Source organism: Lucilia sericata, unplaced genomic scaffold (assembly GCF_015586225.1).
Source record: "Lucilia sericata isolate MDLA Ls3-8-SP2 unplaced genomic scaffold, ASM1558622v1 Contig001792F_arrow, whole genome shotgun sequence".
In the NCBI taxonomy this organism is placed as follows: domain Eukaryota; kingdom Metazoa; phylum Arthropoda; class Insecta; order Diptera; family Calliphoridae; genus Lucilia; species Lucilia sericata.
The window spans coordinates 8,087-32,236 of NW_023995691.1; the positions used below are offsets into that span (position 1 = coordinate 8,087).

Sequence of the window (24,150 nt, forward strand, 5' to 3'; positions counted from 1 at the left end):
AAATTATCAGTACAACAGCTTTTCTTATGAGAAAATCTTAGTATAACAGTTTTTCTTATGGAAAATTTTCAGTGTAACAGTTTTTCTATGGAAAATTCATAGTTTAATAGTTTTTCTCCAGTAATTTATCAGTATAACAGTATTCTTGTAATTAAACATACCATTATAACACTTTTTCTATAAAAATGTTTCAGTATAACAGTTTTTTTATTAAAAATTCTCTGTATAACAGTTTTTTCTTTAGGAAACTTCTTGTGTAATAGTTTTTTTATGAAAACTTTTGTTTGGAATCTCCTTGTTGCTCCCCCTTTTTAAGGGGTTAATCTATAAAAAACCTTTTAGTAAAATTTATTTGATTTGTTGTTTTTCTCTCAATTCTCACGTATGCACATTTTTTTTCTATATTATTTTTATTTTACTTGTATTTATTTATGTCCACCACCCCCCTCTCTCCCGCCCCTAAGCTCTCCTGTTATTATTTACTTTTTCCACCGTAAATTTTGTGTTGTTTTTGCGCCTTCTCCACAAAAGCCAAAAAATGGTTTGTGATAAGGCGACTGATAACAAAACAAAATACTAATAATAATAATAATAAAAACACAAAAACAATAACAACAAATTCAAACTAAACAACAGGAATCCATTGTTTGCAGTAAAAACAAAAACAATTGTATTATTATTACAAATTAAAGGCAGGGATGGGCATCACTTTTGCCACTGATTGTTGTGGCAACCTCTTGTATCCTTTTACAGCATAAGGCAACTCTTCTGTTTGTTTTAAATGTTGTCATTAGTGTTGCAAACTTTAAATAATCTTTCACAATTTTTAAAAGAAAAACTGTTAAATTTGTTGTAATTTAAAAGGAAAGTTTGTAAAATCAGTACAAATTTAACATTTAAAGAATAATTTTGATATTTTTTAAAGAAATTTTATAAAAATAAGAGTTTATTAGGGAGACATTAGTATAAGAAAACTCTGTTGTAAAATTTTAAAAAAGTTTATTACTGAAAGTTGGTTTACATGCAATTTTCCATCTCTGTTTATAATATAATAAACACAAACAATTGAAGAAGCTTAACTGAGATACGTCGGCAGAAAAAAAGGCCAACGCTGACGCTGCTTTTAATATTAAAAACAAAATTTAGTTGGCGAGTAACTAGCATTTAAAACGGTTTACTGATATTAATAATAACAGATTAATAAACTAAAACGAAAATATTCCAAAACAAAAGGAAAATTTATAAAAACGAAAAATTGTTAACCAATAAAATGAAAGCTCATATGAAAATTTGATATTTCCCCCTAAAAAACTAAATATTTTTGCAATAAATAAGAAAATCTAACAATTTACTAAATTATTTAACTTATAAAAGTTGTTTAAAAAACAGTGGGTGTGTATCGACAGTCATTATTTAATTCGCGAGTGTGTTTACCTAACATTTATTGATATGTCAAAATGGTTTATGATACTTTGACAACTTTAGTGGAAAGTGCTAAAAGTGTTTTTCAACCACGCAATGAAAACGATATAGCTTCTTTTGAAAATTTAATTTTTAATAATTATATCACTGATATGGAAATGGATGAAGAAGATGAAGATGTTGTAATCGAAGAACAACAGGATCGTGTGGATGTTAAGTTAGATTTATCTGCCATAAGTAACAATTTTCAAAATTATAACAGACATAATATTAGTGAATTGTCTTTAAATGGACCAGATAATCAAAGTAATAAATCGAACAATTCTAAACCGAATAGTCGTCGTTCGAGTGCTGAAAAGAAATATCATCGTATTTCTATGATAGAATTATCACCCGTACACAATGAGGAGTGTAAACGTTCAAATTTACACCGATTTAGTTCTATGCAGTAAGTAGAGATTGAAAATAGTCAATACAAATCAATTTAGTTTACTTTGATTAAAAGAGTGCGATCACATTTTATCCTAACGGTTTATAGAAAGAGTTGCAAAAAAGGAATAACAATTAGCAGTGTTGCCACTTATTAAATATGCTCTGTAGCAAGTCAGTTTGCATTTAATCAATGTCAGAGATGGAAAAAGTAGAGCTTAAAGTGAAAATAAAGCGGCCAGACTATGTTTAAAAGCTGAAGCTGAATGTTTGTCGAAAAAAGGGACATTTCACAAATTTTAAAATAAAAGTTTTATTTTCGTCATAAAAAAACTTTTATACAGAGATTTTTCTATGGGAAAAATTGCTATACAGAGAATTTTCTTTAGAGAACAGAGTTATAATCAGAAATTTCTAAAACTTTTATACTGATTTCTATAGAAAAAAATGGTTTACAGTAAATTTTTATAAAAACTGTTTTCTCTAGGAAAATATGTTATACATACAGTTTTCTTTATAAAAAACTGTTATACAGGGATTTTTTAAAAAAAAATCTGTTATACTTCGGATTTTTTTTAGAAAAAAATGTTATATTGAGAATTTTCTTTATAAAAATCCTTTATACAAAGTTTTCTCTGGAAAAAACTGTTATACTGAGAATTTTTTTAAAACAAACTGTTATACAGACAATTTTCTTTAGAAAAAAATACTGAGATTTTTTAAAGAAAAATCTTTTATACAGAGTTTTTTTTTAGAAAAAACTGTTATACTGTATTTTTTTTAACAAACTGTTACACAGTGAATTTTCTTTAAAAAAAACTGTAAAGAGAATTTTCTTTCGAAAAATCTGTTATACAGAGTTTTCTTTCGAAAAAACATCTGTTATGCAGAATTTTTTTTAAAAATCACTATATAACAGTTTTTTTGCTTTATAAAAATCTTTTATACAATGTTATCACTGGGAAAAAAACTGTTATACTGAGAATTTTCCTTAGAACAAACTGTTATACTAAGAATTTTCTGTAGATAAAACAGTTATACTGAGAATTTTATTTATAAAATTTTTTTATACAGTTTTTCTAGAAAAAAAAACTGTTATACTGAAATTAATCTCTAGAGAAAACTGTTATACATATAATTTTATTTAGAAACAACTCTTATACTGAAATTTTTCTTTAAAAGAAACTGTTATACAAAGAATTTTCTTTATAAAAATCTTTTATACAAAGTTATCTCTAGAAAAACTTTTATACTGAGAATTTTCTTTAGAACAAACTATTATACTAAGAATTTTCTGAAAAAACTGTTATATTGAGCATTTTATTTTTAAAATTTTGTATACAGAGTATTTTCTGGGAAGAAACTTTTATACTGAGATTTTTCTCTAAAAAACTGTTATATAGAGAATTTTATGTAGAAACAACTCTTATACTGAGATTTTTCTTTAAAAAACTGTTATACAGAGAGTTTTATTTAGAAAAAAACTGTTATACAAAGAGTTTTCTTTAGAAATACCTGTAATACTGAGATTTTTCTTTAGAAAAAAACTGTTATACAGAAAATTTTCTCTAGGTAAAACTGTTATACTGAGATTTTTTCTGAAAAAAAACCTATTAAACAGAAAATTTTCTTTTGAAAAACTCTTATGCTGAGAATTTTCTTTGTTTCAGTTCAACTGAACTGTTATACTGAACTGTTTTCTTTAGAAAAAACTGTTATATCGAGATTTTTCAGATCATTTATGCTGAAGTAAACAGTTAATATAAAATTTTTCTGTAGAAAAATTTTTATTTTTATAGAAAAAGAAAACTGCGTTCAATATCGATTTTCCATAAAGATATCGTTCGATTTTAAATGACGTAATTTCAACCCCGTTCTGTTTTCATCGTCTTTTTATAATTATTATGTTAGTAACAGTTTTAAACACCCTTTAGAACACACATCATATGACCAATATAATTAAATTTTTATTTAATTGCTTGCATTTACAAAATTTATCAATTTTTTTTTTATATTGAAACAATAAAATTACTTTTTAATTATCTAGCAATTTTTAACACATTATCTCTTTTTTACATCTATTCGACGGAAAAAATCATAAATTTTATTACAAATTAACTAAAGTTAAAGATAATGTTTAAAGAAAATGATTAAAATTCAAAATAAAGTAAATTTAATACAGAATTTAAAGGAAAAAAGCCATTAAAACTAAAACGTTTGTAAATTCTAACAAATTTTAGTGATTTTCAACTTTAACACAATAGGCATTACTGTATTGTAACAAATTTCCTTTTCAACTAAGTGGCAACTTTGAAATCCTGTTAATCGCTTTCACAGGGTATTTACAGCAGTGATGCCAACTATGTTTGATTGAAAAAGCAGTTTATGTTGATAGTTTGTTTAAAATATGAAGTGATTTTGAAAATTGAGACTAAAAACTGCAATTTTTAATAATTTTTAGGATTGTTTACTTTAATAATCATTGGTTTTCAAGTATTTTTCTTTTCAACTTAGTTTTTCAAATAAATGGATTTATTAGCTTTTTGTTCCTCGTAAATTAGCAAAACTAAAAGAACTAATTTACAAAAGTTGTAAATTTTTTATTAGCTGTTTTGTTTATTGGAATATATAGAGATAAGATACCAAATTTTACAAGCAATAAATAAATATTAATAATAATATTTATTGGAAAGGAAATGTGTAAAATAGACACGTTTATTATTAATGAAATAAATGCGTATTAAAACAAAATTCTAGGAAAAATTACAAATTAAAAAGAAAATTTTTAATTTTAGTAAAAAATTCTAGGAAATTTAAAAATTTTTTGTATAAATAAAAATATTTTTAAATAAAATAATAAATTTATTTTGTTTTAATAAATTTTTTTTCTTTATACCAAATCCTACTTTATTTTATCTAAAAAGACAAGCACGCCATAATTTTTTAAGCTTTTATCAATTGTTTAACAACTTAAACGCCAAAATTACTGATAAGATTTTTAAAAATATTATAAATTTTATAAACAAAATTTTATACTCCATGCGGTATTTAAACAATTATTTACAATTTGCTAAAAAAAAATACTATAAATATGTATTTTTTTTATTTATAGAAAATTTGTTAAAAAAAAACACGTGCTTTGCTTACTTGGTTTGCCAAAAATGTTTATTTTATAACTTTGTTTACTTTGAAATTGTTCTAAAGTTTTCCTTTTTTGTTAATTGTTTTATTTGTATCACGTTTTTTATGATTTTCTTGCCATTTCTAACAAATTAAGTCATATTTTTTACTAAGTCTTAAAATTTAGGTTTATTAACTAATTTAACGTATTATTAGTTTATTTATGTCATTAATAGTGTTATCTTTCTTTCTGACCATATTTTTTAGGTCTACTTGAGTTTTTATTCTGATAATATGAGTCATATGAGTTTAATAATTCTAAAATATTGATTAACAAATTTTTCTCTGGTCACAGGTGTTAATGACTTGCTAAAGTTTTACATTATTTTTAAATGATTATAACAATAACTCTTTAAAACATTATTAAAAACCTTTAGTTTTCTAATAATTTCTAAAAAAATTAATAGTTTTCTTTAAATTAAAGACTTATTTACTTTCTTTATAAACAAATAGTTGAAAATATTCTTAATATAAAATTTAAATTATTAAATTTTGTCATATTTTACTATTTTTCTACAAAAATTTACTTATTTTAAACATTTAGTACATTTTACAGCTTTTTCTAATATAACACAGTTGTCATCACTGCTGTAAATGACTACTGAGAGCGAGTGACAGGATTAAAGTGAAATTCAGTTTATTTTGAGGTTGCCACGTGTATAAAAGGGTATTTTAGTTTGTTTTAATGTTGCCATCTTGATTTCAGTAAAAAACCGTTAAAATTCAATCAAATTTGCTATTTGTTAGTATTAAACTCAAGTTTTAAACACTTTTTGCATAAAATGAAGAAATTTAGTTAATTTTAAACAAAATTATGGAATTTATGGTAATTATAATCTGAAATAAATAATAAAAATCTTAAAAATTATGGTGATAAATAGCATTTCCATTAAATTTAAAAATGTTTAATAAATTTTTATATATTATCAAATTTCTTCTTATTAAAAATTCATCTTTTTCCTCTTTCCAGATCCCTCAAACATAGTCCCACCTCACTAACTCCCCTACCCTCGCTAAATACCTCGGGGAGTTTGCGCAGCATTAGCCCTTCACGTCGCAGCGCCAGTAGTAGCAACAGCAGCAGCACGGCCAAGCATGAGCAATCAACAACAGCAGCAGCTGCCGCCGCCGCTGCTGCTGCCAATGCTACTACCTCAAATGGTTCCACCGTCACGATGACAACATCAACAACAACATCGACAGCAACACCAGCTTCGGCAACAACTGCAACAACGCCCCCTGAAAAAGAGAAGAAACGCAAAGAGATATCTAGCTCGCGTGTAAAAAAGTTCCATAGACATTTTGCTCAGGTGTCGAAAGATGAGAAATTAATAAACTGTAAGTGGAGAATTTTTATAAAGAATACTTCAGACTAAACAATAGACTAGACTTTTTTTAGACTTTAAACTATATTATAGTCCAGATTATTAACTAGACTATAGACTAGACTTTTGTCCAGACTATAGACAAGACTTATTGTCCAAACTAAAGACTAGACTATAGTCCACACTATTGGCAAGACTATTGACTTGGCTATAGACTATTGATCACTAATTTGTATGACAAATTTTGCTCTTTGTTTTAGATTTTTCCTGTGCTCTAGTCAGTGATATTTTACTGCAAGGACATCTTTATATAACAGATCAACATTTTGCATTTTACTCAAATGTTTTTGGTTATGTTACTAAGGTATGATCATTCATTATGTTATAAAAAATAAGTTAAAACTTTTTTTGTTTAAAATTTCAAATAAATCCTCTAGTTTCCTTTTAAATCTCAATTTGCTTCATGTTTTTCGCTTAATATTTGAGAAAATACGATCCTTTTTATATCTGACGGTATTTTTTCTCTCCGTGTATGGTCTTCTTTGATTTAACATTGTTGCCTTAAATCGAAATATGGCAACGATGAAAATAACGTTACTTTTTGTTGAGAAAAATTTTTTTGCTCTTTTTGATGTTTTCTTGAAAGCATTAGAGTTGCCAGACAGATTTATTTAGTTTAAGAGGAATTTAAAGCAAAAATGGGCCAAATTAAATAAATTTATTGCTTCCATTACATTTTTCAAAGAAGTTTTATAAGAAATTATTAAAATGAAAAAGTAATAACACAAAATTATATACATTTTCTCTAAATTGCTTGAAACTTTTATAAATTTTAATTTCTTCTAACTCTCTCCCACAGGTTGTTATACCCACTTCCTCCGTTACAAAAATCTCCAAAGAGAAAACCGCTAAAATCATACCAAATGCTGTGGGCGTGGCCACCGCTGATGAACGTCATGTGTTTGGCAGTTTCATAAGTCGCGAGGCGGCCTTCCGTCTCATGTGCAGTGTTTGTCCGCCTTTGGGTGTACCCGAGATATTACCCAAAGATCCGGCCAGCATTGAAATCTCCGAAGAATACTCAATTGAAGATGATAGCAGCTGTTCGATAAGTGGCAATGAAAGTCCCGCCCAAATAACAGAACTACAACAGGCCAATGGTGGCGGTAAACTGCTACAAACTAACGAGACAACTAGTCAAACGTTACTGCGGCGTTCAGTAGCCAGTTCGAATTTAAGTATTGCCGATTTAACTAGACACTCAGACATTCCTATAAATGCCAAATCTACGCTAACAGCAAATACAGCTTCCACCAGATGCTCGGCCCCACCTGCCACGGGAGAACATTATAACAATACCTCTAATGGTGGTGGTGCTGTTAATTTAATTGGTCTCAAATCTGTTTTACAACAACAACAACCCGCCCTTAAACCTACACCCGATGGTGGTGAGGTTTATACTAATACTAATAAACTAACTATTATAGCAGGCTGTGCTTCCTCGACCACATCGGCCACTTCCACGCCCACACCCTCTACATCTTCATCGCCCACAACGGTAATGACCTCATCCGTCTTATCGCCAGCGGGTACTAAAGCTAAGCGCGTTTTAAATACATTCACTAGTGTTAGTCAGAAGCTATTGAAACATTTTAAATTTCCCACTGAAATACATGTGGTTTACTTGGGCGTTTTGCTCACTTTACTATTAGCATTATTTTCCATATTCCTATTATATCGGATATTAGATATAGAAGCTAAAACTAGCGGTTATCGATCTCCTGTAGAATTTAATTGGGTAAGTTGTTCAATTTCTTAAAAATTCTTAAAATTTTCTTTAAATTAATTAGAATTTTTGTAAATTAATTATTTCTTGTTTTCTTTTAACTTTTTTTTAGCGTTCTGGCAATGATGATGATATATTTACCGAAGCTTTACGCTTTCAAAAGCAATTACAACTTAAAAGTACTGAAGAAGCTCAGAATATACTTAAAACGAATTTAGAACAAATTGCTAAGGTAAGCTGAATTAGAAATTTTATAAAAAACCTATTTTAAACAAAATTTGTTTATAGAAAATATTTTAATCTTTAATATTTTCTATAACAATTAATATATTTTAACAATTTGTTTAATATTTTTTCACAAATATTTAGCTTTTGTTATATTTTGCTAACAAATCTTATCTGTTTTTATTTAACAAGTTGTTTTTTGACATTTAAATGGGGATTAAGGCATTATTTATATTAGAAATACATAATAATATTTGTTTAACTTATCAGTCAATATTTTTAGCTGACAATAGCAAAATGTTATTGTTTTATTAGATTATTATGACAGGTCAAGTGATTTCTTATATATTCTAGTTTTTTTCTTTAGATCCCCTTTCCCGGCTCTGTTTCTTTGTTACTATAAAATTTGCAACATTTTTATTAAATTTTTATTTTGAATTCTTTTAAATTTCCATTTTCTCGTTATTTGCCCTTTTTTTAAGAGAAACACAAAATCTCAGTATGGCAGCTCTATGGATAATGTCCTGTTATTTATTGAGAGTATTTTGTTGTCTGGCAGCTTTCTTTGCTAGTTCTCTCTTTCGCTTTAACGGTATTTAACAGTGTTGCTACATTAGCGTTATTTTATCTGATAACTAAAGTTGTCAAATTTGCTGTGTTGCAGTGCAACGTTTTCTATTTAGAGTAAAATCATTAAAAATCGATATTTAAGTTTAAAATATGTAATCTTTAGGCGGAAAAAGCTTGTATTATAGATTTTACACCAGAGTTTTATTAAATAAAGTAAAAAACTTAGATTTTTATAAGAAAAGCAAAAGAAAATATAGTATTTTATTAGGTTTTTTATACAAAATTTGCCAGATCTGACAGCATTGTAAGATCAACAAGCGTTTATACATAGCTTTAGTTCTTTTACTATTTTTTTTTTATTAAATAAACTAAAGAAAATAGATTTTTAAGATAAATTAAGAGAATTTTTTAGAAAATATTGTCTTTAATAGAGTTTTATTGAAAATTTTGAGTTTATTTAGCTATTTAAAGAAAATTTCTTATTTTTTTAAGAAATTTTGCTTTCAATTATAAAAATCTTAACTCACGTGATAATTGTTGAAGAAACTCTTCAAAATTTTTAAATAAACACTTAAATTCAATTGCAATTACAGTGGACGTCCAATAGTACGTATACTCTTTATTACGAATATCCAATAATACGAATGGCAAAATTGTTGCATTGTCTACTCTATAGTACGAATAAAGTCACAATTTTTCTGTTCGATAGTACGAATAACGCATTTTTTATGGGAATTTTGGTTTTATTTACATATTTTTATTATGTTTTTATTTTATTATTTCGGTATCATTCACCTTAAGCTCAGTAATTTTGAAGTTTTTTTGTATTTATTACAAGTGTTTTGTATTTTTAAAAATCCTATACACACAATTTACTGCATGTTTATTTACAAATCAACAATTATTTAGTGTTATTAATTTATTTTATTGGAATTTTGATGATCCAAGAGAAGAAATTAAATTGGATGATAACGCCAATGAGGAAAGTATTTTATTAGTTCCCGACAATAACTCTGCTGAGAACAGTATTGAAGCCTCAAAAGCGCTGTTATTGAAAAAAACAAATCGATGTTAAATGATGGATTTTTTAATAAGTAAAATGATATTTATATACATATGTATGTATGAACTGTTAATTTTGAAAGTAGTGTGACTCCACATTCTAAACAATGGGTTTAAGGATAACTATTCTAATTTTTAAGAGAAAATTATAAATTAGAGAATTGTGGTATATTCCATTCAAGTTTCTAATAAAAGCTTTATGTAATCTGAACATTTTAATATATTTTAGAGCACATATGTAAATTGCAAATTGTCTTTGGCACACATCTTTTTAAAAACATTAAAATTTAAAACCTTCTACATATATCTCATTTCAACCATTGGACTCACGATACTTTCAAAATTAACAATTCATATACGTAAATATGTCCCTTTTATGCCTGTTTATGTACAAGAAATTTATTTAAAATAATACACATTTATTATATTTTGTTCCTTTATGTAATTTTTCATGAAAAATAAAACAAAAATAAATATAATCCAATATTTTATGTGTATTATTTGAATTTAAACATACAAAATGTGTTGTTCAATAATACGAATTTTTCGGTATTACGAAAGGGCCTGACACTATATAATTCGTACTAGTGGACGTCCACTGTACTTAAATTAATATCATATGGCTGATTTTTCCCATTTCAAAGAAAAGTACTTTGCAGTAGGGGCAAAAAATGTTATCAGTCATATGATATCAATATAGATAGTATACTAGACTATCATTTAAAACCTTAAGTTTTAAATAAATGTCAGAAGTTTTTTGATAAAATTACTATCAGGAGTTTCCCAATGGGACGCTCTCCATGAATCATCTAAAGAAAACAATAAAATATAAACAGGGGGCCTGAAATATTTAACAATTAAGTGTCAAAATAGAGGATCATAAAGCAATTTAGGAAATACCCCAAACAAAAATGACTAATTATTAAAATAATTCAATAAATAATGACTAATTTTATTTGCTTCTTCTTTTTTTTCATTTTAGGTACGCCGCAGTTTAGAAACTTTATCGATGTTAATCCATGACCGTAGCTCATCGTTTGTTTCTACCCATACCGATGATAGTGACTGAACTTATTATAATATTTTTACGAGAATTAAGTAATTTTAAAAAAATGTTTACTAATTTTTCTTTACAATTAAGTTAGTAAAATTTATTTGTTTTTGTCTTATTAGCAAAATCATCTAACTTATCACTTATTATATAGCAATTTATATGAATTTGTCTCTTTAAAAAAAATTTTTAGCATTTTTTAATTATTTTTTAAAAAAATAATTTCAAAAACATAGAATTTTGTTTGTAAAAAAATTTTCATCATATCTTGCTTTAAGTTTAATTAAATTAAGTTTTTCTATGTTAAAAATCTAGTTTATAGTTAGTTATAGTTTAAATATTATTAGCAAAAAAACAAACTGAATATTTATTTAAAAGAAAACACAAACATTTCCAAGTAAAAAAATATGTACTTTGAAATTAAGTAAGCAACCAGAAAAGAAAACTATTAATGTAATTAATTTATTTATATCTAAAAACAACAGAAAAGAAATAAATTATGAATGGAGAATTATAAGAAAAAAAAAAACGCTTAAATATAATTATGCAACAAAAATTATACAAAAAAAAAAGTTAATTTTTTTAAAGGGCTTTAACTTAAACGCTTGAAAATAGTTGAAAATTTTAACCGAAAGCTTGTATTAATGGGGAAAATAATAAACAATTAATTAATTAGTCGAAAGGTCAAATAAAAAAATATAAATTTCGCTTATTTTAGGTAATTTTTAACAAAAATAGAGCTTAGTTCAAGAAAAAATCTAACATAATTTTGGGATACCATTATTTTTCCTTATTTTTAATAAATTTCTTAACAAAATATCTGAAATTATTAAAGAAAATAAATAAACTTTTCTTATTTAAAAGATTTCTAACAAAAATTACAAGATTTCCAAACAAAATCACAGGAATTATAAAAAAATACCTTAAATTTTCATTTAGTTACTAAAACACATTAATTACTAACTCCCAGCTCTATGAAGGCAATTAGTACTACCCAACTCTGCAGCAAAACAATTGCAAATAGAGCGAAAGGCCAAATAAAAGAAACACAACAACAATTTTGCACGTTTTTAAGAAAAAGTAATTTTGCAAAAAGTGTTTAATTTTAATAAAATATTAAAGGAATTAAAACATTTTAACATAAAATTGTTTAAAATTAACATAAAAAGAACTAAATTGCCGATTTGAGATTAAAAGCAGTTAAAACTTTGGCAGCTCTAGCTAAAAACAAGTGTGCAAGAAGAAGAGAACTTAGAAAATTTTCATCAAGAATGGAAAATTTATAAGAAATGCAGTTTTTTATATTAAATTTCTGTTAAAATAACATTTTAATGATGAATTCTACAGAAAATGTATAAAAATTTTAAATTTTTTTCGGCCTTCAGCGAATAAAAACAAGAGCAGCCAGATCTGCTTTACACAAGCAGATACACACACACACATACAGTAATAAAAAAAAGAAAACCTAATTTTTTAATATTTTAACAAAAGGAACTTGTAAATTGTAGAAATTTCAGGATTATTACTTAAATTTCAACTAAAACATCAAAAAGTTTGCTAGAAAACCCAGATGGAATAAATAAAGTTTCTTTTGAACAACATCCAACTCTGCCTTACAACAAACAGAGAGAGGAACAGTAAATAAAACAGAAAAAATAAATTATTTGGATTTTTAACAAAAAGAAATTAACAATTGCAGTAATTACAAGATTTTTCATAAAATTTCTGATCAAATATTAATATACTATAATAAAAAAATGTTATTTGCAAAGAATATGTTATTTGCTTCAATTAGTAATTGATAACTAACTCCCAGATCTGCTGAAGCAAAAAAACGTGAACGAACCAGAGATAAAAGAAAAATTATTTTTCTACAGAATACTTGGCAAATTCGTATAATTTCACAAAAATTTAATAATTTTAACTTAAAATAATAATAAATTTTGATAAAATAACAAATAATTTCTGTCTTAAAGAACTTTTTGGGTCAACTGCTTGTCAAACTGCAGAGAATAAGAAAAAAGTAAACAAAGCGCGTCAATTCTAATAAGAATTTCTACACAACTTAACTAAACAGGTGTTTGTTTAATAAATTTAACTAAAAAACGTATAAATTTATTAAAATTAATTAAATTAACATTGTTTAATATATATAAAACAATTTTTAGTAAAAATATAGCTAATTGAAAGAAACCATACCACAACTGCCGGCTAAAGAAAACTGTCTGCTATAAAGTGAGGTTAGATTTCAAAGGAATTTTATAATTTGGTAAGAAAAATATTCACAGGCAATATTTTTACCTTGTATGCCTAGTGTTTAAAAGTTTTTCTAAATATTTCGATCATTTTCTGGTCAAGCTTGTGAATCCCGAAAGTTCCTGTTGATACTTGTAAGAAATTTTATTAGATCCTATTTAGTGGCTCTTCGAAACAGTTCAGAGCTTCTATGTAAGGTTTGAAAACCTCTTAAATGTCTACCTGTGTATTTCTATAGTTTGCAGATGAATCTGATGAAGGTTCCTGATAATACCAACCGATATTTGTATGAAATTGAAGAAGTTGAACTTACATTATTGAAAGTGTGGATGGAATACATTTATTAAAATTTTAAAAATAACAAGTAGTATGCCAAACAAAATTTGTATTCAAAGTGAAAAAGTGAACGATGTAGAGTCGAGTTTGTGACTCCCATGGCAACCTGTTGGTACTTGTAAGAAATTTTATTAGATTCTCTTTAGTGGCTGCAACCTCAGTCTCTTTGAGACTGACTAGAGCTTGTATGTATGGTTTGAAAACCTCTTAAATGTCTAGCTGTCTATTTCTATCGTTTACGGTTGAAGCTGATGAGGGTTCCTTATAAGAACTGGAAGAAAATTATGGAAATTTTAATAGTGTGCCAAACAAAATTTGTATTGAAAGTGAAAAAGTGAACAAAAATAAACTCAAAAAAATTTTGGAAAATAAAAGTAATAATTATGAGAAAAAGAAGTAAAAATATATAAAATAAGCTGGGATATTGTATAAAATTTAGAAAATTAGGCTAAAAATTACAGCAATCATACGTGATTGAAGAATAACTTCGTTTAAAGTAAAATTCTATTAAAAAGTTGCTAAAAGACTATTCATTAAGTCGCCAAACTTGTGTTTATATTATGTTTATTTATTACTTGAAAGATGTTTATTAAAATTTGGCAAATTGTTTTACTTGGAGCTGAATTTAATGTACTTTAATTGTTGCTAAATGATTGATGCTGGTCGTGACAGGTGCTTTTCCTAAAATAGTAACAAATCTGTTTTGAAAGGAATTTGGAGAAATTATTTAAACAACAACGGAAATATTAATAAAATGTAAAAAAATCGCTTTTTTGATAAATATTTAAAAGAAAATTTATTAAAAATAAAAAAACAGAATTTTTTAATAATTTTTTTGCTACAAAATGTTTTATTTTTAAATAAAATTTTACATTATTATAAAATATAATAAAATCAAAGAGTTTTAATAGAAATTTTTAATATTTTTCCTTGAAATACAAAAAAAGATTTATTAAAACTTTATTCATTTAATTTAAATTACACAAATTTATAAAATTAAAAAGAAAAAATATTAATATTCTTTGTAAAACATAAATTTTTATTTATTTGTAAAACATAAATTTTTATTTATAATCTTTAACAATTTATAAAAAGTCCAACCAACCCTGTGATATATTTTCATTTAAATTTAATTGATAAATTAATATTAAAAATTAAATATAATTTCCTTTTATTAATAAAATTTTTGTAATATTTTAAATATTTCATCTTAAATGATAATCTTTTCTTTCATGAGGTTTCTTTTTTAATATTTTTTTTTACAGTTTTTCAAATCAAATACAAATATTTTATAAATTTTCTTTCACAAAATCTAAACAACAGCATCTTTGTTTTAAGAGACATTTTAAATTGTAATAATAACTTGAAATTATTTTAATTTGTTATAATATTATGTACTATTTAAAATAAAATTTAAATCTCCCCTAAACAGGCCCTTTAAATTGTCATAATTATATATAAAAAAAATTATCTGCTTAAAGTTATATCTGCCTAATATATCTATCAATCTCTAACTATACTTCTTAAACCAAATACATCAAAAACAAACAAATGCTTCAATTATTATATTAAATCTATAAACAAAAATGCGTTTTTACATACATAATTAAATAAATTATATTATATAGTACATTTTAAGGCATTTAGTCATATAGTCATACAAATATTGATTGATAATTTATATATTATATAAAAATATATAAACAACCTTGTAGACAAAAGCCTATGGTAGTTTTTAAAAAAAAATCTTCATATAAAAAAATTGTAAGAAAGTAGAAAATAAAACTTTCATTAAAATTGAACAAAAAAAAAAAAATCATCATTAAATAAATATAAAATAACATTATATATAATGTCGAAAGAATTACATACAAATTTAAATAAAAATGTGTTTTTTAGTTTTATATGAACAATAGAAGAAATGTAAAGTGTAAGTATTAACCTTCTGTTCAGGAATGGAGGACAAATCAATATTCTCAAACCGACTTCAGCTGTCCCCTGAATATGTCTCATCATATGATGCGTCTGTAGACTATTCAAACAAGTACAGATTCATCCCTAGACTAGATAGTCCTGCCCCCTGAACAATTAATTACATACATTTAATATTTAAGGATCCCCTAATATTTGTAAAATGTATGAGTAATACCACTTTAAAAATTATACAAATCATTTATATTTGTCCATAGATTAGTCAGTAGACTAGTCAATTAGTCAATAGATTGGTTCCATAGACTAGAATCATTTGTATTTACCCATAGATTAGTCAGTGGACTATTCAAACACGTTCATTTAGTCAATATTTTATTAGTATTTACCCTTAGATTAGTCAGTGGACTATTAAAACATGTTCATTTAGTCAATAGGTTGGTCCCTAGACTAGATAGTCCTGTTCCCTGAGCAATTACATACTTTTAATATTAATTAATCCCTTAAAATAGGGAAAAGTGTACTCATATCACTTTCAAAATCACAGATCATTGGTATTAACCCACAGATTAGTGAATGAATTGGTCCCTGGACTAGAATCCTTTGTATTTACCCATAGATTAGGCAGTAGATTAGTCAAATAAGTTCATTTGGTCAAAAATTGGTTCCTGGACTAGAATCATTTGTATTTACCCATAGATTAGGTAGTGAACTAGTCAAACAAGTCAATATACCCATAGATTAGGCAGTGAATTAGTAAATTTAGTCAATAAATTGGTCCCTGGACTAGAATCTAGTCAATAAATTCGTCCCTGGACAAGAATCCTTTGTATTTACCCATAGATCAGGCAGTGGACTAGTCAAACATGCCAATTTAGTCAATAAATTAGTCCCTGGACTAGAATCCTTTGTTTTTACCCATAGATTAGGCAGTGAACTAGTCAATTTAGTCAATAAATTGGTCCCTGGACTAGAATCCTTTGTATTTACCCATAGATCAGGCAGTGGACTAGTCAAACAAGTTGAAAACAGTCAAATAAGTTCAGATTGTAGTCCCTAGCCTAGATAGTCGCATTACCTGCCCATCTTGAGTAGTTTATACTCTATAGAATTGACTAGTCTAAAGATTAGGCATTAGAATACACTGTCAAGTCTATAATATAGCAAAAAAAGAGGTCTTTTGAGGGAAAAATCTCGCCTAAAAAAGGGAAAAGAAAAACTTCTGTTTTTGGTCAAATTTCTAATTTGATGACGTTTATATACTTAAGGCTTTAACGGAAGTGGTTGGGTTGGGTGGGGGGTTGTTTATTTTGATTTTGCCTGTTGGTCATGGGATGATCATGAATTGGTGGTTCTCTCGTTTGTGTATGAGGGGAGGGTGTTGCGTGTTGTATTGGTAGAATGTGGAAATGTTGTTGAACTATTATTTATCTTTTTATTGTACAATTTATTTGAGTTAATTTTTACCAATGGTAAGAGACAGACACAACAGATACATATTTATCGCGATTAATTTCTGTTTTAATTGTGTTTATTTAATATGAACTTCAGTTATTTTCATTTTACTTATTTTATATATTATTTACTTCTGTTGTGTGGTACTTACGCGCGTTTTTTCCTTTTCACTTTCATCTCTCCTTCTTCCTCCCCTCACAATATCATCATCATCATAGGCACGCGTCAAACTTGCTCTCGGGTGACGTCATCCCTTCATTTGTCTCTGCCGTTCACCATCTACCACTTCCTTTAATGCCACTGTTTGTTTTCTAGTACAACATCAGACGTTGTATTTATACAAACTTTAAAAGAAAAAAGAATATGGAAATTACTAGCAGCGGCCGGTGTTTCATATAGTGTAAGTACGACCTCTTGAATGTTCTAACATTTTGGTTATTGGCAACACTAAATTGGTTTTGTTCTTTACTACGACATTTTCTGTGTGTAGTGCTGCCACTACTATAAACAAAACACACATTTGACACTCCAAACAAATATGGGGATGTAGCTCAGTGGTAGAGCGCTCGCTTCGCATGTGAGAAGTCCCGGGTTCAAACCCCGGCATCTCCAAGTTAGTGAAAATGCAACTTTTTTGTTTTTTTTTTTAAATAAAATATTTTTTATTTATTTTTTTTTACTCTATTTCTAACGATTAAAATTAAACAAATATAGTTACTTTTTTGTAAAATTAAAAGTACAATTTATTGGAAAATAAATAGACATTATTAGGTATTGAAATTTATAAAAAAAGTATTTTTTTTTTTTAATAATTTTCTTATATTTTACAATTTTCAATAAATATTAAATTATTTTTTTTGACAAGTAACCATTATTTGGGTAACCGGTTGCTTTTCTTTAGTATCTATGGAATATTGGAATAAAGTAACGGTTACTCGAGGATAATTTAACTCAAAATCAAATTTCTTCAAAAATTTATAAATATTTTTAATTTTTGAATAAAAATATATTATTTCTGACAAGTAACCATATATTTTGTAACCGGTTACTTTTCCCTAATTGACGAAAAATGGTAGAAAAGAGTATGGACCTTGTATATAAAAGTGAAATCTTTAAAAACTTTTTAATATTTCTAAATTTTGAATAATTATGTGGTTTTTCATAAGTAACCATTAATTTTGTAACCGGTTACTTTTCCCTAATTGACGGAAAATGGTAGAAAAGAGTATGGACCTTGTATATAAAAGTGAAACCTTTAAAACTTTTTAATATTTTTAAATTTTGAATAAAATTACATGGTTTTTGACATGTAACCATTAATTTTGTAACCGGTTACTTTTCTTTAATTGACGGAAAATTATAGAAAATAGTATGAACCTTGTGTATAAAAGAGAAATTAAGAATATTTTTGTCAAAATTTTATAATAAAAATGGTTACTTTTTAGGCATTTTAACGGGTAGTCGTGTAAAATATAACTCTAAATCAGTTTTCTTTAAAAAAAATTCTTTATATTTTTCAATTTTTAACAAAAATACATCATTTTTGACAACTAATCATTAATTTTGTAACCGGTTACTTGTCTTTAATTGCTGGAAAATTATAGAAAAAAGATGGACCTTGTGTATAAAAGTAAAATTAATAAATTTTATGTTAAAATTTTCAAGTTTAAATAAAATGACATTGTTTTTCACAAGTAACCATTATTTATGTAATCGGTTACTTTTCTTTAATTGCTGGAAAATGATAGAAAAGAGTATGAACCTTGTGTATAAAAGTAAAATTAATAAATTTTATGCCAAAACTTTATAATAAAAATGGTTACTTTTTAGACATTTTAACGGGTACTCGTGGAAAATTTAGCTCTAAATCAGTTTTCTTTAAAAAATTATTAATATTTTTTAATTTTGAATAAAAATACACGGTTATTAACGGTTACTTTTTCTTAATAAAGGAAAACTGTTAGAAAAGAGTATAACATAGTTATTAGAAATATAATTTATTAATTTTTTTATAAAAATTTTGTAATAAAAATGGTTACTTTTAGCGGTTATTAATGGTTACTTTTTCTTAATAAAGGAAAACTGTTAAAAAAGAGTATAACATAGTTATTAAAAGTTAAATTTATGAAATTTTCTATAATATTTAACCAATAAAAGTGGTTACTTTTTAGACATTTTAATGGGTACTCGTGTAAAATTTAACTTAAATTGAAATTTCTTTAATAATTTTGGAAGTATTTTCATATTTCAATAAAATTTTATAATTTTCGAAAAATAACCATTAATTTCTTAAACGGTTACTTTACTTTAATTGAAGAAAAATCCTGTAAAAAAGAGTAGCAATGTTATTTCAATTAAATTTTATTGTTTTCCTAGCAAAAACTTTATAATAAAAGTGGTTATTTTTGAGTAAACAGAACGGGTACTCGAGTAAAATTCAGCTAAAATGGAAAATATATAAGAATTTATTAAATTTTGCCAGTGGTTTTCAAGATTAAAGCAAACAAAAAAAAAATAAATTTGAAATTTTGTTGTAGTATATGATGGGTCCTAGGTCCAACATTTATCAAAATTTCTAATTTTTTTATTTTCGCTTCAAACTCGGGAACAACTGGACGAATCTGGCAGAAAACTCACCTTTCAGGCAAAATCCCCTGCTGAATCCAAAAATGAACGATTAAATCCACATAGTTTTTGTTAAGTAACGATGCATTTGGAAACCGGTTACTTTTCTTAAATTGCCAGAAAATCAAGGAAAAAAGTGCAGAAATGTTATTTGCCAAGAAATATAGTATTTTTCGTGCAACAATTTTGGCAAAATGTTAACAAATTCCTGAAAATTTAATCGGTTACTGAAGCAAATTTTTGGTAAAATTAAACTTTTACAAAAAATTTTAGATTTTATTTACTTTTTTCTTTTTATGTCATTTTACGTCTGTATTTTTTTTTAATAAAACATTAAATTTTTTATATATTTTTTTATTGTTTTGACTAGGATGCAAAATGTATTTTTGTTTTCTGTTTTGTTTTTCTTTCATTTTAATTGTATATATAAAAATTGTTTTTCAACTACACTTTTAATTATTAATATTATTTTTCTTATTTTTTCACAATTACAAAAAAAAAAAATATTAACACAAATTTAAAAAAATTAAAAAAAAAATATGTAAAAATAAAAAAATTAACTTTATTTTAAAATAAATAATAAAATTTATGGTAAAAACAAAAAATAATAAATCATTTAAAAACATTTAATTCAAGAGGCTGTGGAGAGAGTTTTAAAAAACTATTAATAATATAAATATATATAAAAAAAAGTTTGCAACCAGTTTGTGTTTGTTTTTAATTAGTAGATGAAAAAATGCTAAAAAGAATACTTTTTTAAATAACTTTAAGTTTAATTAAGGATAAATATATAATTGTTGTATAATTTTATTGATAAAAGCTTAATAAGGGGGATTAAATATTTCATTTTGTATTATTATTAATTATTATTATTTATGTTTTGTTAGATGTTTATTTATAGTTAAATATATAATTGTTTTAGCAAAAACTTTGAAAATTATCATAAAAAAGAAAAGAACATAAAAAGTTTCTTTAACTATATGAAGATTGAATTAATTAGTTTGTTTATGTTTATGGCTTGAAAATGGGGTTAAAAACTAAAACAAATGTGTGAAAAATTTTAAATTTTGAATAATTTTTTAACGAGTACCCGTTAAAATTGCTCAAAAGTAACCACTTTTATTATAAAATTTTAGCTGTAATCCCACTAAAACTTTATTTCTATTAAAATTCCGAACTTTTTTCTAAGATTTTTTGACAAATACAAAAAAGTAATCACTTTTGAAATTAGTCGTTACTTAATAAAAACCCCATAGTTTAGTTACACAATGAAAACTATAGCAATTTTTTTCAAAAAATTTATGTTTAAAGCTAATTTTTTCATGAGTAACCGTTAGTATTTCAGAAAGTAACCACTTTTGGTAACAAATTTTGGCTTTAAACATTATAAAATTTATATATAAAAACAATTGCATACTTTTTGCTAAAATTTACTAACAATTACAAAAAAGTAACCACATTTAAATAAAAGTAACCGCTTAATAATGTTGTTTACTTTTAAAATAATCATATAATTTTAAAATTGAAAATTATAATAAAATTATGTAAAAAAAATTGAATTTCTGTTGGATTTTAAACGAGTAACCGTTAATATGTATCAAAAGTAATCGCTTTTATTACAAAATGTTAACAGAAAATCATTAAAAATTTTGTTTTAATAACATTTCTAATCATTTTTCTAAGATTTTCCCTGAATTAAAGAAAAGTAATCGGTTATCAAACTAATGGTTACTTTTCAAACATAATAATAACTTTTCAAGAACTATATAGTTTTGCTTAAAATTGAAAATTATAGTTAAATAATTAAAGAATTTTGTATTTGTGATGAATTTGACACGAGTAATCGTTAAAATTTCTTAAAAGTAATCACTTTTTTGTTAAAATTTTATAAGCAAATGTTAAGAATTTTAATTTTAAGACAATTTTTTAAGATTTTTTCCATTTTTTCTTTGAATTAAAGAAAAGTAACCGGTTACCCGATTAATAGTTTCTTTTCAAAAACCATATAGTTTTGCTTAAAATTGAAAACTATAGTTAAATAATTAAAGAATTTTGTATTTGTGATGAATTTGACACGAGTACCCGCCTGAATTTCTTATAAGTAATCACTTTTTTGTTAAAATTTTATTAGCATTTTATTAGAATTTTAATTTTAAGACAATTTTGGAAGTTTTTCGACAGATTTTGTGGAAATTAAAGAAAAGTAACCGGTTACACGATTAATGGTTACTTTGATAAATTTAAGTATTTGAATTTTCACACATTTGTTTTATTAATTTGAATAGTTTTTGTGTTAAAAAAGATTGTTTTTTGGTTTAATTTTATGGTTATTTCATTTATTGTTTAAAGAGAGAGAGAGAGAGAGCAAGAATTATAATTTTAAATAATAATTTTTAATTAAATTTTAAACGATTTTTTAAAGAAAAATCGTGATAAATTGGTGTTAATTCCCTTAAATATTATAAATAGAGTATATAGGAGAGAAATATCATGTTTACTCTTTATTATTTTTATTTAAAAAAATGAGTGATAGAGAGCATGAGAGAGAATTGTTTGGTTATTTGGTAATGTGTTGCTTTTTATAAGAGTTTTTGTTTGTTCTTCATTTGAGACGTTTACTTTTTAAAGAGGTTTTGTAAAACATAAAACAGGAAAGAGACAAAGAGTTAAACTTAAAGAGAAACAATAAGAATTCTTGGATGTCTTTATTGATGATGGTTTTTTTTCTTTTAGCTTTCCCTTTACGTGTTACGTGTTTTATTTAAAGTTATTATATATATTTTTTTGTATAATAAATGTCTTTCTTAATATAAAAAAGTTTTGTTGCTTTAATTTTGTTCTTATTTATGTTTCGTTTTTGTTTTTTCCAACTTAACTAATCATTTCACGATACTTAAGTTTATGTTTTGTAAGCATATCGGTAACAGTAACTAGTTTTTTAATTGAGAGTATATTCGATAATTCTTGCAATTCCGGTAAATATGAAACACAAATATGATGAAGAGTAGCTAGTTCACGGCCTTTAGAAATAGAAAATAAATCGTTATAGAGAAAATTGAAAATAAATCCAACTAAACTTACCAGTATCCTGAGAATTTTGATTAGAATTTTGTTCGGAATTCCAGCCGGGCGGTGCTGTAGGATCTGTAATCATAGATAATTGATCTAGGAAAACTATCATGCGTTCTTTGTTTTTCAATATAAAAGGATTAACCACTTCCATGTATTGTTCCTGAAAATAATATAAAAAAACGGTTCTTTAAATAAAAAATTTTAAAACTTTGAATTTTAAACGAATAACCGCTTAAATTACGCTAATTTATGAAGTTTCTATCAAAAAATTTTCTATAAATTATAATAAATTTTAACTAAAATAACATTCCCTTATTTTTTTCAAAATTTTCTCAAAATTAAAGAAAAGTAACCGTTTCCAAAATTAATCGTTACTTCTCAAAAACCAAATAATTTCAATCATCCTTCAATAATAATAATAATTTTTGGAAGAAATTAATAATTTTAGCAAATTTCAAACGAGTAACCGCTTAAATTACGCTAAATTTCTAAACTTTTTAATAAATTTTTTCTATAAAATATAATAAATTTTAACTAAAATAATATTCCCCTACTTTTGAGCAAACTTTTCTCAAAATTACAAAAAAGTAACCGGTTACCAAAATTGAGGTTACTTTTTAAAATCGCTGTAGTTTTGTTTAGAATTGAAAGATTTATTTACTTATTCTATTAAAATTTAATAAAATTTTATTTCAATAACATTAGCATACTTTTTTTCCTCAATTTCTGGCATTTAAAGAAAAGTAACCGGTTACCAACATAATGGTTACTTTTCAAAATCTATGTAGTTTGGTTTAAAATTTAAAGATTTATTGAATTGTATTAACAATTTTAAGTTTTAGGCAAATTTAACACGGGTACCCGCATGTTTTCCTACCAATTCGTTGCTTATTTCATAAAAATTTTTGCCAAAATTTAATAAAATTTTATTTCAATAACATTAGCATACTTTTTTTCCTCAATTTCTGGCATTTAAAGAAAAGTAACCGGTTACCAACATAATGGTTACTTTTCAAAATCTATGTAGTTTTGTTTAAAATTGAAAGATATATTGAATTGTATTAACAATTTTAAGTTTTAGGAGAATTTTACACGGGTACCCGCTTGTTTTTCTTCCAATTCGTTGCTTATTTCATACAAAATTTTGCTAAAATTTAATAAAATTGTATTTCTATAACATTAGCGTACTTTTTTTCCTCAATTTCTGGCAATTAAAGAAAAGTAACCGGTTACCAACATAATGGTTACTTGTAAAAAGTAACTAGTTTTAATCAAAATTTAAAATTATAACAAAATTCTTTTATAAATTTGAATTTTAAGCAAATTTTACACGCTTACCCGCGTGTTTTTTGATTTCTGGCATTTAAAGAAAAGTAACCGGTTACCAACATAATGGTTACTTTGTAAAAAGTAACTAGTTTTAATCA

The 24,150-nt window shown here is 25.2% G+C and overlaps 2 protein-coding genes and 1 non-coding gene across 5 annotated transcripts in view; 2 read left to right on the forward strand and 1 right to left on the reverse strand.

The window, feature by feature from the left end:
• Positions 1 to 1,083: 1,083 nt before the first annotated feature.
• LOC119612668 (TBC1 domain family member 5 homolog B-like) lies at positions 1,084 to 13,939 on the forward strand. The gene is made up of 6 exons (XM_037968503.1): positions 1,084 to 1,870; positions 6,002 to 6,369; positions 6,617 to 6,720; positions 7,216 to 8,154; positions 8,255 to 8,374; positions 10,982 to 13,939. The coding sequence occupies exons 1-6, from the start codon at positions 1,458 to 1,460 to the stop codon at positions 11,066 to 11,068; spliced, it is 2,031 nt and encodes a 676-aa protein (XP_037824431.1). The 5' UTR covers positions 1,084 to 1,457; the 3' UTR covers positions 11,069 to 13,939.
• A 3,627-nt stretch (positions 13,940 to 17,566) lies between these two features.
• Trnaa-cgc lies at positions 17,567 to 17,638 on the forward strand. The gene has a single exon. It is a non-coding gene; the product is annotated as a tRNA-Ala (tRNA).
• Positions 17,639 to 22,343: 4,705 nt separating this feature from the next.
• The window catches only part of LOC119612667 (ras GTPase-activating protein 1), a 28,807-nt gene continuing 27,000 nt past the window's right edge, over positions 22,344 to 24,150 (reverse strand). For all 3 annotated transcript variants that reach the window (XM_037968501.1, XM_037968502.1, XM_037968500.1), the window contains exons 8-9: positions 22,733 to 22,883; positions 22,344 to 22,671 (exon numbers count right to left, since the gene is read on the reverse strand). In XM_037968501.1, coding sequence (XP_037824429.1) covers positions 22,523 to 22,671; positions 22,733 to 22,883 — 300 coding nt within the window. In that variant the 3' untranslated portion in view covers positions 22,344 to 22,522. The remainder of the gene's footprint in view (positions 22,672 to 22,732; positions 22,884 to 24,150) is intronic.

Coding starts and splice junctions, on each gene's coding strand:
- LOC119612668 (XM_037968503.1), top strand. CDS start 1,458: ATGGTTTATGATACTTTGACAACTTTAGTGGAAAGTGCTAAAAGTGTT. Junction 1,871..6,001: donor CACCGATTTAGTTCTATGCA/GTAAGTAGAGAT, acceptor TCCTCTTTCCAG/ATCCCTCAAACATAGTCCCA. Junction 6,370..6,616: donor AGATGAGAAATTAATAAACT/GTAAGTGGAGAA, acceptor TCTTTGTTTTAG/ATTTTTCCTGTGCTCTAGTC.